Consider the following 17,943-nt stretch of genomic DNA (forward strand, 5'->3'; position numbering starts at 1 on the left):
GTATTGAACTAAAAATACCTATATACAAGTATGTAGATTATATAATGCGTATATAATATTTTATATTAATGTCATGTATGATATCACACGGCCTTTGTTAAGTTTTAAACAAATTTTTACGATTAATGTCAAATACATACATATAAATACACACGCCTTTATAGAGAATAAATTACGTTCGTTTACAGATAAAATATAATAAGAATTGGAGACATCTATGATCGGTAATTATAAAAGATGTGTTGTTCTTTTAATCGTCTGTATCAGGTAAAAGCATTACGTTAGAATAGTATATTCACTTTCAAATTCAGGATAGAACACAATAATATTGTTCAAAACTTTCTGATACGATAATTTATTTACAAAAATGACCATCTTAGACTAGAAATATAGGGTCCAGATATATCAGAACCCGGAGTGAAGCCATGTTCGCCATATTAGGTTGCCATTACGAATTCGTAAGACTGCTAGACATCTGTATAGAGACTATAATCTGTGGCTAAACGCGCATCCCCGATTTCCGCCAAGAACCTTATTCATTTATTGTTAGAAGCAGTTTCCAGAGTAATCACAAGCAAAAGTTACTGTATTCGTGAAAAAGCAGTTATTTTTTGAAAATGCATACGTGTCCCGTTAAATATTCCCATTTTCATTCTGAAAACGAACGTGCAGCAGTTGGTAATTATAAAAATATAACATTCCACAGGTAAGTGGATAAGACAACAATTAAATATTTTATTATTTTGTTTTGTTTTGTTTTGTTTAGATATTCAAAGTGTTTAAATTCTAAAAATTTATTTCTACACATATAACTATACTTTTAACTATAGTCTTATTTAAACTTCCCGCTGTAAATTGGCAACGTAAGATGGCCGACGTGTCTCCCCCCCTTGGTTTCATACCGCACCACGTCCTTAGTATACAGGGTGTCCCAAAAATTTTGGGGGTCCTTGAAAAGGGTGGTTCGGGAGGTGATTTGAAACAACATTTTCCTTAGCGAAAATGTTGTCTGAGGCTTTGTTAAGGAGATATTAACAAAAAAACCCGACCAATCAGAGCGCGCGTATACCGTTGAAGCGAGCGGGGTAGCGAAGGCTACGCGCTCTGATTGGTCGGGCTTTTCTGTTAATATCTCCTTAACGAAGCCTCGGACAACATTTTTGCTAAGGAAAAAGTTGTTTCAAATCACCTCCCGAACCACCCTTTCAAGGTGTTACAACATTTTTGGGACACCCTGCAGGGATAGATACTGGTATAGGACTATACAGGGTGTCCCAAAAATGTTGTAACTCCTTGAAAGGAATGGCCAGTCTATGCCCAGTCTCTATATTCTTGTGTCCGTGCCCGATCCCTATATTCCTATGTGTTCCCTATGTTCGTGGATAGTGGACAGTCGAGATAAAAACCTTCGTGTGCTTGTTTTCAGTATGAAGAGCATAAAGTATTTGCGTGGTTTCCTATCTATATGAAATGCCTATTCAGTGCGAAGGAGGCATTCTGATCCTTCGTGGCAGAGGATGTTTTTATTCTTTAATATTCGTGATAATATCGTCAATTTCTTGACTCGACAACCGTTTACTTCTTCCGCGCGATCAACTTGTTAAATGTGATCGTCAGTCATGGACATACGCGGTGTAGAAGTTACAAATCAGTTGCGAGTAAGTAGAAGATTCGCACTTCTAACTGGCCATCCTAAATTTTTCTGAACATCTAGTCTTGTTTAATAGCTTCGAATTTATTATATCGTAGGATTATCAATAACTTTTGTTTTAACGTTCTTGCAATCGTTCCTTGTCGGTTTCAGACAACATTTATAATACTCCTGCAAGCTATTTTATTTCAGATTAAAAAGGTACAGTCGATGGTATGATTATAGTGATTTCAAAGAAACTTCAATGTGTCAACAATGTTGGACAACATTTCTAATTCGAAAGGCTTCTTTTGTGCACCTGAACTTTAAGGTTTTGCCTGCTCCAAAAAGCAATATCAATGCATTGTGGTCCACAGAATGCATTGCAAAGGACTTGTATTTCACTTTCAATGAGGATGTTAGTTTACAGTCCTCTTGAAACTTAATAAAATCACTATATCTGTACAATCAATTGTAACATCTTATTCAGGTTTACTCCATTTTATTTTGTCCAATCTCTAATCACGCTTGTTATTATTCTCTTTCAGAGCGCCATTCGTGCTAAACTGCTAGAATTAGGAGTACGATACGATGAAGAGTTGCCAGATTATATTTTAGTAATGGTTGTAAATAAAAAGTCTCGTCAACAAATGCATGATGATCTGAACCTCTTTTTGGAGAGCTGTACAACGCCATTTGTCGATTGGTTACATGACCAAGTGTTGAAGAAGTTGCAGAAGGTTACCGTAGCAAAAAAGAAATCATTAAGAGAATTTGTGCCTACAGTTGTTGTTAAGCAGGAGGAAGAAAGGAAAAAGAAAAAATCATCGACAACCTCTTTCTTGGAAGATCAGCTCGTCACCCCAGCCACAGATAAGTCTTCCAATAAAACAATAAAGGATGACAAGTCAGTCAACAAACAAAGCGCAAAACCATCCGTATCTAGTCAGAAGTTGGATACACTTCAAAATAAAGCTATAGATAAGCCTGTGAAGAGTGTGAGTCACGAAGAGAAAGTGGATGCCGGAGTAAACAGTACCATTCTTCCACAGCCTGTGGTAAAGAAGATACAATCAAATGATAATCAGAATGGAAACACGCATAAAGTAATAAGCATCATTGAAACCTCTAGTATCAAGTCTGGAGATCCTGATATCGAGTCAAAGGTGGATGATGCATCATCCAGGAATTTAAAAAGGCCGTTAGATATGTCCATTAATTATCGCGATACTTTAGAGAAGAAACTAATTGAAACAAAGCGATCAAAGGTCGAAGAGGATGCTGAAACTACAACAGAGGACAACACAAAGAAATTGAAGTCCTGTATCAACAAACCAAAAGTTACTTCTGTTGTGTCCGTTAAAAATCGCCTCGGTATAGCGTCTCCCAGAAAGAAATTCGAAATTCACAGGGAGAAAATAGATAACGAAAGTCGGTACAGACAGAATGAGAAGCGCGTTGAGAAGCATCGATTCGATACCAACCGCAACAATAACTTCCAAAGAGGAAGGAACTTCGATGCAGACGATCGTGCGAAGAGGAGTCGTGAAATCGAATTAAAACACAATGACTCGGACAAAGCTAGCGATATCAAGATTCGACTGTGTAATTCTAAAGTCGAGAAAGTACCTAAAAGTATAGAGTTAAGGGAGAAAGTGACTACAAATTTAAAGTCGAAACTAATAGAGAAAACAACGGGTACGATTAAAGATCGTTTAGGTATCGCGAGTTTCAATAAGGTGCAGAAACAATTAGGAAGTAAAGAACCGGCAGACTTCAAGAGCAAACTTCTAGATCAAGATCGCGATATTTTAAGTAACAATAAAAATATAAAGAATAGATTGGAACCATTCAGAAATAATTTTAAGCCGGTAAGCGTTAAAGGTGGTTTCAATTCGACGATTAGGCGTTCCCAGAGTAGCGAGGACGAGGACTACCTTAATCTAGGTGCGGAAGAAGAATTAGACGAGGTTGAGCAGTCCGCGGGGAACTCTGGGCCTATCAAATCCCGCATAATAGCTGTAAATAAATCTATACCAATGAAGACTGAAAGAAAACGATTAAAATCGTTGGAGAAAACTAGCAAGGAATCCAGCGATACGGAAGATATTGAAGACACCAAGATACCCAGTAAAGTAATTGTAACGCCGAGACCTTTGAAGCCGTTACAACCCGCACAGAAACGTGCTACACAATCGCTGTTATTGAGAGCCGTTGCAGAAGCTAATCAATCTGTCGTCACACAAAAAAATCCAGAACCATGTTTATTGGTATGCATAATGTGATTTGATTACTTAAAAGTTTGATAGAAAATGTATCTTTTATTTTCATTAAACGCCTATTTCCTTAGGATAAGAAGCAAACATTGAAACGCCTTAAGCCTGGTCCCGTTCGAGACGTAGGCCAAAATTTATCGGTACACCTTAATTCCAACAAGAGATTGGTCATGGAGAAGATTCAAGTTGAATTAAACACGGATGTGTCCGAGACTAAATCGAAGTCTTGTAAGTACGTTTTCAAGACACAGGCAGACATATATAATACCTAGGTTTTTATATAGATTACAATGTTGATTTAATTTTGTTGATCGTGGTGTATTTTTTTGAAATTTGTTAATAAATACTACATAAACCGATACGTTTTGTTTACAATTGTATACATTTTAAAAAACCACATGGCCATGCAAGATTCATTCACATTATATATACTTTAAAAGAACACTGGTTGGAGGTACAAATTCGCAAAATAATGTTTTCACGATCCCTCATTTCATTTTAATAGCTTATATCATATATTATTTAATAGCGTAATATCACATATTATTCTAAAGTACTTGTACGAGTTATGAAAAGGGACCAAATTTAGAGGGATACTTGTAAAGACTGATACATAGATTTCATAAAAAATAAAACAATAGAATTATACATATATATATAACAATTCAAATAATTAAAGTTGAAATAAAAATGTTTCCATAAGACATTCAATATTATGTGGTTTACAGACATACATCAGTCAGTTACAGAAGAACACATGGGGGTTGTAATGTCTTTGTTCCAAAGGAGCGACGACAACCAGAAGTTTCTGGTCACTTTGAACGGATACAACAATAATCTCGCAAAGGAGAAAACTGCGTCCGACGACGAGGAACGATTAGAAATGGAGGTAGTTAACAAGAACAATAGCTCTTAATACTTTTCTATTAAACTCATTCCGATGCACATTTCTTGACTTTCTTTACCAATTCATTGAGTTAACGTCTGAATCGTATTTGAAGGTAAATGAAGACGATGAACTTGTGCTTTTAACACCACAAAATGACGTATATACTCAGAATGAGTCAGAAACATCTGTTTTTCAAGTAACCGAAGTGGAAGATGAGGAGGACGCGAGTGGAAAAGAAAGAGCTGAAGAGAATAACGAAAATTGTAACACCGAGAATGTCGAGAAGATTACTGAGGAAGTACCGAGAAAGAGAAGAAAATTAAGTCCTATAGTGTATAATAGATCTCACTCGCCCAGTCCTGCAGTTTTGAAATCCAGCACCTTACCAACGACTCCAATATTAACCAAACGTGAGTAACCTAATTGTAAATCGTTTATTAAATGTCCATTAAAAGAAAATTCCTTCTAACCTTTTTTCTTGCTCTTTCAGGTTTAGAAAAGAAGTCATTAACCGAAAATGCAGTGACAGTTATAGACAAGTCGAAAGAAAAATGTAGATACTGGCCCAACTGTACGTTGGGAAATAAGTGCGCATATCTTCACCCTCTCGTTATGTGCAGGTTATTTCTTTTTTTCGATAGCTTTAAGGGGCCTGCCTAGTAAAGTAAACGAATATCTTTTAATCTTTGAAATAGACAGTCTCCTTAAATTGGCTTACCATGTATAGGCGGTCATTTAATTATTTTCTTTTCATTACAGTGCATTCCCAGCGTGTAAATTCGGAAGCAAGTGCGCTTACAGACATCCTAAATGCAAATTCGGCTTATCATGCACAAAGTTGGGATGCGTATTCTCTCATCCCGCGCAACAGTGCAAGTATCATCCTTTCTGCACTAAACCTGCTTGCCCTTATTCGCATCCGCCCCCGGTAGCCACGGAAGCGTCAAGTCAAAGAGCGAAATTCACGTGGCGCAGACGAGATTGAACTCTAACATTGTACAGATATACAAATTCCCTTTCTCTCTAGCGATATGTCAATCCAATACGTTGGACAGGGATACCGTCACAACCTGAACATTCCAGTGAAACGAAATTTGAATGGTTACGACCAGATTACCCACTGAGGTAGCTTTTCATAATTTATTTCTAGGACGGGCCTGTAATTTTGTTACAAAATGTTTCATGAAGTTACATATCTGCCCTTGAAATAAATTCTCTAAAGCTATTTCATTCCTCAGGTCGTTACGGTGTCGTAATCCTTTCAAAGTAGAAATAAGATTTATAACTGAAGCGAACTATATCGATAGATCGTTACTGCCAATTACATACTTGAAAACTTTCACTTTGCACTTAGGAATCTAATCAATTTAATTTAGAGACTTTTGAGTTATCCCACGCTTTGCATCGCATCACCGTGGAGTGTTTCACAATAGAATAAATAGCAACATCAGGATGACAGTACACAGTAAGTTTCCTTTGTCTGTGTGTAAGCATTTCTACTAACGATTACTTTTAAAAATGGTTTGTGATAGTACCCCTGTCTACACGGAAGGTGACGCTCTAGTTTGTACAGACCAACGGGTGTACTCGTGATCATAAACTTTGGAGGAATTCTCGACATTCGATTTTCTCTTAAACTGTATTATATATCGTGCATTGGTACACGCGAACGGTCGTGTACCGATCTCGAGACACGGTTTGCATTTGTTGAATAACGATCAACATTAGCACTCTAGCTTTATCTTTTACTATTCTTCAAAGTCCAGTTCAATGGATTGCGAATTCTATTCGTTTCACTCGGTGTAAACATTTAATGAAATGATATTCGACGTTAACGCGCTTTTGACAAATAATACAATGATTTGTCGAAAGAATAAGACATATATTCTTCATTTATTCTCACCTTTTTTTTGGTGAAAGACAGGTACTCTTCGCATCGAGCCAGACACAGACTATCTTGCACAATAAAAAGATTTAAAAAATCAAATGAAACTCTCGTGCATTCGAAATTATTACGAGCTCTATTTATTACTTGATGGCTGTGCAATAATCATCGTAATGATTTCATTTTTAACGGGAAAAATTGCATGGACGATGGGCTAAAGAGAACCATAATAGCGTACATTTCTTTTAATGTATAATTTATGTTTATTGCGCGTACAGAGGAGGACAAAATTCGATTTGAATAAATTTATATTAATTTATATTGTTTATTCAACTGAACAGTGAAATTTTTTAGTTCATTGTGAAATGTCAAATTGAAATTGTAATTTTTATTTAATGGATAACGGATTGCATAATTTATTTTGCATTTTTTATTGGACATTTTGATCCAGACAAGAATTTTTCTCATCTCTGTGGACGCGAAAAGAAGAAACTATAGGTACACAGATTGTATCTATAAAATTTACATAATTTAGTCTGTTTGATTATCTACGCCGCAGCCCGTATCAAATGCCGATTACTTTGTAATCTATTATACAATTTCCCATTTAATTGTTTCTATTCGTTCTCGTTTATGTGAACAAAATGCTTCCTACCTTTGATCTATAAACTAAATACGACTTTGAACGAAAGACGAAAGGGTGGGCCATGTGTTTTGATTCACATTAAATTCAAACATTAATGTAACCAGAGAAATGGAGATTATCGTACGATGCGAAGACCATTGTATCAAAAAGATTAATATAATGTATATTATACATTAGTAATTATGTATTATGATTTATTATGTACTAAATATATGAATATATTATGTGCAATTTTTTTTTATTTTCGCTTCTGTTTAAAAGATTAGAATGAATTTGCAACATGATTTAATTTAATACAATTTTATATTGAAAGTATCGTAAATACATTCATACGAATAAAATGAATTAATTTAGTTAAGAAAATTATACAAAAATAATATCAGAAGAAACTTGTGGGCCACCCTAGTATGATCACTTGTACTTCTTTGAAATCGATGAAATTTTTTTAATTATGTATTTAATTTTGTACCGACGATACTTGTAAAATAGTAGCTAACAGCAACTTCGTTTTCACGTTAATCGTACACACGGTAGAATTGTTTGTAAGAATCAGTTTCACGCTCTAATTCAATTGTAAGTTTGCACCGCGTCAGGATTGTTGTATACGCGTGTACGTAGACGATTTGCCACGATAAACTTGTATTTATAACGCATACACGTGTCCAACTACCGTGCCCGCTTTATGCTCTTGCCAAACGGCCTTCCCTTACCTGTGCAACAATAGCTGACCTATATTATTGTCGCAGGTCTTTCAGGTACACGATTAGCTTCCGGGATATCCTAATGAAAGGGTGCCCAGGAAATAGAAAAATAATCTATGCAAGACTGTGCACGTTCAGAAAATCTTTATTTGCCTCGATCACAGCTTGAACCCGAGCCTTGAACTTTGCATACTTGAGTAAGAGCATTTTTATTGTCTCTGTAATCAGTTGGGAAGACTGTATATAATTTATACAATTATTAGCCTTTCGAGAGCATACATTTAATTAAGCTTCGACGCTGAGATGTGCAAAATTCTTATCTAGACAAAAATGATTAATGATAAGTAAACAGTAACTGCAAGTTACTCTTTGCATTGGAATTAAAATCTGAATTTTTATGTAATGAAAATTGAACTGTTTTGTGCAACTGTTTAATTTATTATACAATGATTTTTATTTTATAAATTGTTACATGATACAAAGTTTTGTTCATCTCTGCCTCGAGGAAGGCTTTGAATACAAAAATGTAATTCTGTATCTGAAGGTGATGTTGAAAACTGTAGGACAGAGGTTTAATCTCATTCTTGAGATTCATAAAGAAATTTGAATTCGTTTATGATCATTTGATTCATTCTCAACGCACTCGTATCCTAAGCAGTGATGTAAGAATGATTGGAGCTGTTTAAACAGGGATTTCTGTGCACGTATCAGTAGCTATTTTCACGTAATAGCGAGCGTTACTTATTCTTCAGCTTACAGTATTATTTTCATACGGTGACGCGGCGAGTTTATAGACTTCTGCACTGAGAACAATCTTTGTACAAATAACGTGAATCATGGAGAGGCTCAGAGACCTTCCAGGGTAAACGATCTATGAAAATAAGTAAGAGAAAGAAACAACGCAGAGGAACTTCTCTAAGAAAAACTAAAACCTCTTTGGCTTTATTTCCGATTGTCTAGTCTTTAAGCAATTAGATGTTCTAAGTTATCAATTCTTGCCCCCTAATTTTAATACATACGTATGTGTAAACCTCTAGTTGAAACATGTTCTCGCCAATATGCATATACATTTTTCTTTTTGTACTTTTTGAAGTACCAGTATCTGTATAAATGTAAACAGTAGATATTAAAACCGTCGGCTTCATACATCACATATTGGAATAATAGCAATTAAAAGGTTACTTCCTGAACAATATGATGTAAATTTCAAGTGAGAATTATTATTTCCTTTTTACATTAAGGAGTGGAGTATTCTTCAAAATAAAAGGTAGAGAAAAAAAAACTGACGAAAATATTCAATCATTGTGAAGAATTCACCATCGTCCAATCGCCAATTTTTTGTTAATACTTTTATATATGCTATCTATACAAATAAGAATATTAGATACTACAAACTGTGCTTCGTGTACCGATTGCATGATATTGACTTCAATTAATCAATTTCAAGAGAGTAAGAAATTAAATTATTATTTTCTTCTCGACATTACTAAAATTCGAAATTCTTCCAAGTTTCTGTAGTAGTATTATAAACAAAACAAAACAAAAAAATAGACAAATAGGATTGAATCGTCATCGAGCATCTACAGTGTATCCCATAAAATACAAATCAGTAGAAATTGCTCCAAAGAAGAGGAAAAATTAGCATAATCATCTAGCGACCGAAAACGATTAAATAACCATAACGAATCGATAACATGTTCCGTAAGGAAATTTCTGAAAATCCCCCGTCGTTGCGTATCCTCTGGAGCTTATCTTATCTCACGAATTGACACGGTGCCTCTCGCCAGAGCTCTCCGTTGTTCACTTCAGTTTTCTTCTTGGGGCTCGTGCGGCTCGACAATAATTCATTTGTGAAACTATGTTAAATAACCAAAAATTACGACGAAGAGGAAAAAGGAAAGATACATAGTTACATCTCTTCATCGAGGAGAGAGGGATCAGAGATTTGTGCACGTTATTCAGATCGTTCTAACGTCGATAAAACATTTGATTACATTCTGAAGTACGTGACTTCATCTCCCTAGAGCCTTCTCGCTGCAGGATTCTGGTATTATCTGGCGTCCTCCTCCCAAAGAGGGTGAGTGTTTTGCTAAGAAACAATTGCAAGATCCCCTTAAACCTCCTGACGTGGGGAAATGATTGTGATTACTAGACTGCGGATCTTTATGCAAAAATTGAACCTAACTAGGAATTTATTTTATTCTGCAAATATTATAACATGAACTTTACTTTCAATCCTTTTTATATTATTGCATATTGTTTGCATTTTGTAGGTTCTTGCACATTCAAATTTCCTATAAATGCATAAAAATCGGCAGTCTAATGATTACTCATCCAATGCGAGCATAATTATTTGAGGAAGAGTATACAGTGGGTGTAGAAAGTATTCGAACACCGATCAATTTCTAAAAAAAACTATGTAAAATTGTAATTTATTAACTTACTTTTTATAAACAATGATGTTCTGCATATTTTCGGAAATCTGTAGAATAGATAGAATTCAAAAAAATAGCTATTTATGTACTGTTGCGAAATTAACAAGAAAAAAATAATTAATCGATAGAAATATTGAAGCAATAAGTATTCGCACAACTGTTTAATTTTTAAAACATCATTAAGAAAAAAAGAAATTTCCATTAATTTCTAAGTATATAATACTTCCTTCGCGGGATAAGCATTAAATTAACTAAATTATTAGTTAGAAGTTAATAAGAAGTGAGATCTTCTTCCATTCTTCTATTAGAGCCTTCTTTAAAAGTACTTTCCTGGAAATTTGAGGTTTTCTAATCCGTACGGAGCAATAAATTAATGTGTTTACGTTACAAACTCTACTAAAAATGGTTCGTCATAAGAATCGTACAAAAACTTATTGCTTCTATACTTTTACCCACTTTTCGCATCTTTTTGGTAATTTCACAAATTATATTAACTAGTAAATGTTGCTTGGACTATATCTATCTTAGAGATTTCCGAGAATACGTAAAATATCATTGATTATAAAAAAACATGTTAAGACACTACAATTACACAAATTCTACACCCACTGTAGTAATATTTATAATTTTTTGCTGTTAAGCGTGTCTTTTGGAAAGATTATTGGAAAGTTTAGATTCTTTTCGTGGGTATAAATAGAATTACATTTTTTCTATAGTCGTATTTGTATTTGCTTTCTAGAATATTGTTTATGACGAATATATTTATTTTCTAAAATATTATATGTATATGTTAGTGTGTATTGTTTCAGTAATATTAATTGTATAAATATTAGCTTATAGGAAAGCGTACTATCGTTACCAAAAATAACATACACTATTGATTTATATTAATATGAGGCTACAGAATATTAATATAAATATTACCTGAGATAATTGTGATGAATATGCTATTACTAAAAAGAACATACAATCTTTATTGGCTTACGAAGGTAATACTACAAAAAACAAATGCGTGCTCCTATTATGAAAATAAACTTACCACTTCTACTGACTTGTAGATCATAAATATCAAAAAGGAAGTGCTCATTTGTAAAATCTATAATTATTGACCTACAGAGGTATCATAACATAAACAAACTACTACAATATTTACTTCCCACCGTATATCACAAAAACGAATGTTTTTATTACTTCTAAGAAATGTGTACATCCACTATCAAATTAAATCTGTACTATGTTCCCATTATCAAGCATTTAAACAAGATGTAATCCCATGTCTGTTGTCGATTAATCAGTAACCATGATTAACGAATAATCGGAAACGATTATCTATAAAAGATTACAAGCCCACCGATGTACGACAGCAGATTACAAATGTAGTTCCAGCTAATGTATTTTTCTAATGCATATAATTTCCAGATATAATTAATTTTTGTTATTTAAACTTTTTTTACATATAAAGGGACGTTCAAAGAAGAAAATTTGACAGTGTAGATTTAATTTGAATGTATACATACGATAGATATAGTAGTCGCAGGGAAAGGATTCGGTCAAAACGGTGGGATGCATAGCTCATCGAATTTTTATCCGATTCGCTTGATTCAACGCTTAAATTGAAGGTAATTAAGTTTATATGCTAATGAACCTCGACTCTCAATGAATTATTATTATAGCATAAAGTTATTGCAAAATAACGGCCGTCATGTATCGTTCATTTTCATGTTTTTTGGCGCCGTTTTTGCAATTAACAATTTTTTTTTGCAAATTGAGGTTCATACGCATTTTACGTATCTACTAAAGAAACAAATTTTCTGATTTTATCTATCAGATGTTTTCCCAGGGCTTCACGTATCCCACCGTTTTCACCGAATCCTTTCCTTGCGATTACTATATCTATGTATACAGGGTGTCGCATTATAATCTTTTCACGCGATTATCTCGCAAAATATTCATCATTCGAAAAAAATGTTTAAACGAAACATGCTCTAGCTGAAGGGGGACATTCAATGGTACACTGTTTTTTTCTAGATGGAGGCGCCTCCGAGAATTGAAGGTCACCTTCGTTTTTTTAAATGGAAACAACGACTCTAAACGAATTCATTGATCTATATTATGTTGACCTTGAAATGTCATTCAAGGTCATTTCCATGGCTTAAAGTTTTCCTCTTCACTGGACGTCCAGCGTATCATAATGTACGGTGTCAAGAATCCTTCGACGACATCATTTTCACCCGTATCACATTTCTTTACATCAAGCATTATGTGATCCTGATTATGGTGCCAGATTGAGATTTTGTCAATGGTCTCAGCGTAGGATAATGCGCGATCCTTTATTTTTCTCCTATGTGCTATTTTCGAATGAAGCAACTTTCAAAAACACGGGAGAAATGAATCGTCACAATTTCTACTATTGGTGTGATGAAAACCCTCACTGGCATCGAGCAATTGAACATCAGCGTCAATGGTCTCTAAATGTTTGGTGTGGCATTATTGGTGGCTATTAAGTGGATCCATATTTTTTTAATGGTACACTAACTGGAGAACAAGACAATAATTTTCTTCGTAATGAGTTGCAAATCCTTTTAGAAGACATTACACTGGCCACCAGAAGAAGAAAACTTTAAGCCATGGAAATGACCTTGAATGGCTTTTCAAGGTCAACATAACATGTTTAGCGTGAACAAAAACTACGTTTCCATTTAAAAAAGCAAAGGTGACCTTCAAATCTCGGAGGCACCTCCTCCAAGAAAAAAACAGTGTACAGCATTGAATGTCACCCTTCAGATAGAGCATGTTTCGTTTAAACATTTTTTTCGAATGACGAATACTTTGCGAGATAATCGCGTGGAAAGATTATAATGAGACACTCTGTATATGTATGTATACATTCAAATTAAATCTACACTGTCAAATTTTCTTCCTTGGACGTCCCTTTATGTATATGTAAAAAAAGTTTCAGTAACAAAATTTAATTATATCTGGAAATTATATGCATTAGAAAAATACATTAGCTGGACCAGACTCCCCCCTTAATCTGGCAGTTGCGAAGGATGATCGGAATAGTAATCATTCGATTCCGTTATGAATAGCCAATTTGTTAAATTCAATTAGGTCTAACTAGTGGGAGAATTGGAGCAATAGGGGTAATAAACAGGGGTAAGGGAGATTCTTAGGAAGCAGTTTTGGGATGTTATTTACAAGTGGTGGACCTTTCTGGCCATAGGTCCTTTCTTACAGGTAGAGTGGAAGGGGAGCGTGGGGGGTGGGGGTGAACTGTGACAAACCCTCCTCTTGAGGGGGTGGTTGTCGCAGATCCTATTAAAGCGGACCCGAAGATTACCTTCATCATTAACGTCTCCAACTCGGAATCGTTACCTTCGAGAAGCAAACGGAAACTTGGCAATTCAATGGGTGTTCATAAAGTTATGGAAAAGAAGAGGCTGGACTGCCCCATGACTTGCAAAACCGAAAACACGGACGAGGTATGTAACCCAGACCTACTTCTTCTTCACGTGGCTGTCTTAATCGAGTTTTAATGCTGGAATCTCGGTTAATTATAGGGTGGAACGTATAGAGGAACGTTTCAAATTTGATTGAAGAATTTATGAATAATATCAATTCGAACATCTTCTCGTGATTCTTTGTTTGTTTCTTTGTTATCGTCCATGAATAATGGAAATTAAATATATTTCTCAAATAACTAAACAAGTTCTATCTCGATTGGACTAATTGTAATACGAATCAGAGGAAAGTAATATTCTTCGCGAGCATAGTTGCAAAGGGAGGAGTTAAAATTTATATCGAAATTAGAAAGCAGAGGAAGTGGAAGAAACTTTTTCCATGCTTCTATTTATTCACATTAAAATCTTCATTTACAGAATGTTTTTATAAATTATATTACTTGTAAAATTCACTTACGAACCGCGATCTTTATGAACATTTTACTGCCTCTGCAGTCTTCCTCGAAAAATGAAAATTACAATGGATGTAGAATGTATTCGTACATTCGATGAATTTCCCAAAAAACTTTTGTGTGAAATTGTAGTTTCTTAACTTCTTTTTTTATAATCAATGATATTCTACATATTCTCGGAAGTCTCTAAGATAGATATAGTCCAAACAACATTTACTAGTTAATATAATTTGTGAAATTACCAAAAAGATGCGAAAAGTGGGTAAAAATATAGAAGCAATAAGTTTTTGTACGATTCTTATGACGAACCATTTTTAGTAGAGTTTGTGTTTATATAAATAGACAATCTAATTTCTTAGATGTTGATGTTGTAACAGTAATGGAGCAAAATGAATTGTACACAATTCAATAATGTAGCATTAGACATAAAATATTGTGTATGTATTACTTATTAATGAAATGGAAGAAACTTTTGGGATAACCTAATACTTTTAAGGAAGATTCCACTTCGAATAACTAATAATTTAGTTAATTTAATGCTTGGAAAAGTTACAATAATTATAATATCAAAAAGAAATCTCACGAAGGAAGTATATTTAAAACTAGACAATACTATATAATACTAAGTTAGAAAATATTAGACCCCTTTACTTCAAATCTTGTACAATAATAGTAATAATAAGTATATATAATATAAGTACATAACGTATAAATCAATGTAAATTTCTTTTTTTTTTAATCAAGTTTTAAAAATTAAACAGTCGTGCGAATACTTATTGCTTCAACATTTCTATCGATTAATTATTTTTTTCTTGTTAATTTCGCAACTTACATAAATAGCTATTTTTTTTGTAATCTATCTATTCTAGAGATTTCCGAGAATATGTAGAATGCCATTGTTTATAAAAAATAAGTTAATAAATTACAATTTTACACAGTTTTTTAGGAAATTGATCAGTGTACGAATTACATTCTGCACCCATTGTAATTTTCATTTTTCGAGGAAGACTGCAGAGGCAGTAAAATGTTCATAAAGATCGTGGTTCGTAAGTGAATTTTACAAGTAATATAATTTATAAAAATATTCTGTAAATGAAGATTTTAATGTGAATAAATAGAAGCATGGAAAAAGTTTCTTCCACTTTCTCTGCTTTCTAATTTCGATATAAATTTTAACTCCTCTCTTTGCAACTATGCTCGCGAAGAACTTTTACTTTACTTTTCTCTGATTCGTATTACAATTAGTCCAATCTAAATAAATAAATATCGGGAGTTACAGTAAAATGATTCTTTAAATTGGGAACCACCCGACATTAAATTCTTCGCGAACATTATTGCAAAGGGAACAGAAGGCTAATCTTGAGTAGCTACTAATTTCCTTTGTTCGATTTTCAGGGCTACCTGGAGGCCGCCGCCGAGATCCCAGAGTGTCGAGAGTCGATCAATCTGGACACCGACTACAGAGATTTCCCAGAGGAGAAAATTTGGAGTCCTAGCGACGAGGTGAACCAATGGATTCCGTTCTACGTCTTCATGGCTCGCTCCGTTCTGACGTTCGTTCAAGAGAATCTCGGTATACCCAATCGGGAGGCCATGGAGAATTCCTGCACGGGTTACGCGGAACAATATATCACAGATATTCTCCACGACTCCGAATATATGCCGGAAGTCGCCCTGAAGACCCTCCTCACGAAAGAATTACCTCGCAGGCTGTTCTCAAGATGGACCAGCGACGAAACGGTGTGTTTCACACTTAAATTTCTCCAGATAAAATAAATCTAAACGCTTTCTGGAATCTGTAAAATTTGTAAAACAGATTTGAGGAACCTTTCTCATGTTTCCATAATGTTAGTTGCCAATATGGTTTCTTGCAAGGGGTGATCTAGGTCTAGAGAGCACTGTTAGCTTCTTTGTTAATTAAAGCTAGAAAATATTAGACCCCCTTTACTTCGAATCTTATACATTAATGGTAATAATAATAATAATTTAAGGCGCTTTTCTCATGTCTCAATAATGTTAGTTGCCAAGATGGCTTCTTGCAAGGGGTGATTTAGGTCTAGAGAGCTTAGTTTCTTTGTCAATTAAAACCAAAAAGTGTCAGGTATTTCAAGTATCAGACCTATCTATTTCAAATTTTATACAATAATATGATTTATGTATTTCTACAGTGCATTAATATGTAATGGTACTTTGTGCTTCAGGAACTCTTCATTCAGGGGATTGTCAGGCATGGAAAGAATTTTGCGAATATACAGAGAGATCTACTGCCTCGGAGGGACATGGTACGTTTCTAAATTACAATTATTTTTCATATATTTTTCTTTCTCTAATTCCTTCAATAGCCTATCAAATAGTAAATCGGTATATTACTAAAATCTTAAACACCATTAACCGCAATTCCTTTTATTCTTCTTTTATAATTTACATTTCACTCTACCAATTCAAATTGATCATTACACAACCATCATTGCGAACCTCTTGCAATGCTTCAAGTTTATTCACAATTTCATTTTAGCCTTTCATGTTGCTCTTATTGTTCTGTCTTTTTCTTTATTGTACCTTTCTATTGTTAAATTTCACAGAAGGACATCGTAGACTTTTACTACTCGTGGAAATGGTCGGATTCTGGAAAGGAACTGAGAGTCTGTCGTCGCCAACGTCGTCCAAGAATGACGCACAACTTTCCGTCAATCAGTTGTATATTTGGAGAGCTGTCGTCCCCGAAAATTGTCACACGCAGCGTGACAGCCGCTGCTAGGATCCTTTCTCTTCCGAAGAGTAACCAAAGTCAGTTGCTGGTCGTCGCAAGAACCACTAAAAGGACGACCCTAGTCGCGAAGAGGAAGCGAAAGAGCTCGGCAGCGACTCGATGATGGGACTCGTATCTTGACTGATAAGCAGAATCCACTACCACTGATGGGCAGAATTCTTATCGAGATAAACATTTCAAATAACGAGTGACAGATAAACTATTTATCCGCGACTCGTTGAGTAGAAAGTTTAATTTAAATTATAGAGTGGAATATTTCACAATGTACAAATTATAATTTAATTGTTCTCCTCGCGAAGGAGTGGGGAGTGCTGAAAAGCTATGCATAAAAATCCTAGAATTGTTTAACAGTTGTAAAATAATGATAGCGTCGGATTCAGTAATTAAATCATAAGTCGAATTTTTGTAATTGCCATCATGTTTGTAGATATAATTGTAAGTATTGTATGTAATTGATTAAGTATAATCTTAAGACACGAAGTATGGACAATGCTCTCGAACCACGTGCTTTCGGTAAAAACATCTAATATTGCTTTTATTATTCACCACTAAGCTGCCTTGAAAATACTCTCAATGTTCTAGACGTCTTTACCTAAAAAACTCCATTTTTTCGAAAATTAAGTCGAGTTGCTACTTATGACTTTACACGTGTCATTTTTTGGTAGAACGGAACGATCCTGCAAAATCTCATTTAAGGTGGTTCTTTCCCAATTGTAATAGTTAAACCAAATCTCAAATACAGAAGGTATTAATAATGATATATATTGTCTAAAATATAATTCTTAAATTATTATTTGA

At 34.4% G+C, this 17,943-nt stretch overlaps 2 protein-coding genes across 2 annotated transcripts; both read left to right on the forward strand.

Moving 5' to 3' along the window:
* The first annotated feature begins 1,239 nt into the window (after positions 1 to 1,239).
* LOC128886380 (zinc finger CCCH domain-containing protein 14) lies at positions 1,240 to 7,552 on the forward strand. The gene is made up of 7 exons (XM_054141210.1): positions 1,240 to 1,658; positions 2,179 to 3,900; positions 3,981 to 4,134; positions 4,635 to 4,795; positions 4,908 to 5,205; positions 5,286 to 5,415; positions 5,555 to 7,552. The coding sequence occupies exons 1-7, from the start codon at positions 1,620 to 1,622 to the stop codon at positions 5,778 to 5,780; spliced, it is 2,730 nt and encodes a 909-aa protein (XP_053997185.1). The 5' UTR covers positions 1,240 to 1,619; the 3' UTR covers positions 5,781 to 7,552.
* A 997-nt stretch (positions 7,553 to 8,549) lies between these two features.
* LOC128886424 (arginine-glutamic acid dipeptide repeats protein-like) lies at positions 8,550 to 17,905 on the forward strand. The gene is made up of 5 exons (XM_054141343.1): positions 8,550 to 10,104; positions 13,686 to 13,944; positions 15,771 to 16,115; positions 16,577 to 16,657; positions 16,958 to 17,905. The coding sequence occupies exons 2-5, from the start codon at positions 13,870 to 13,872 to the stop codon at positions 17,246 to 17,248; spliced, it is 792 nt and encodes a 263-aa protein (XP_053997318.1). The 5' UTR covers positions 8,550 to 10,104; positions 13,686 to 13,869; the 3' UTR covers positions 17,249 to 17,905.
* The last annotated feature ends 38 nt before the right edge of the window (positions 17,906 to 17,943 follow it).

This window comes from Hylaeus anthracinus, unplaced genomic scaffold (assembly GCF_026225885.1).
Source record: "Hylaeus anthracinus isolate JK02 unplaced genomic scaffold, UHH_iyHylAnth1.0_haploid 11982, whole genome shotgun sequence".
Classification (NCBI taxonomy): Eukaryota; Metazoa; Arthropoda; class Insecta; order Hymenoptera; family Colletidae; genus Hylaeus; species Hylaeus anthracinus.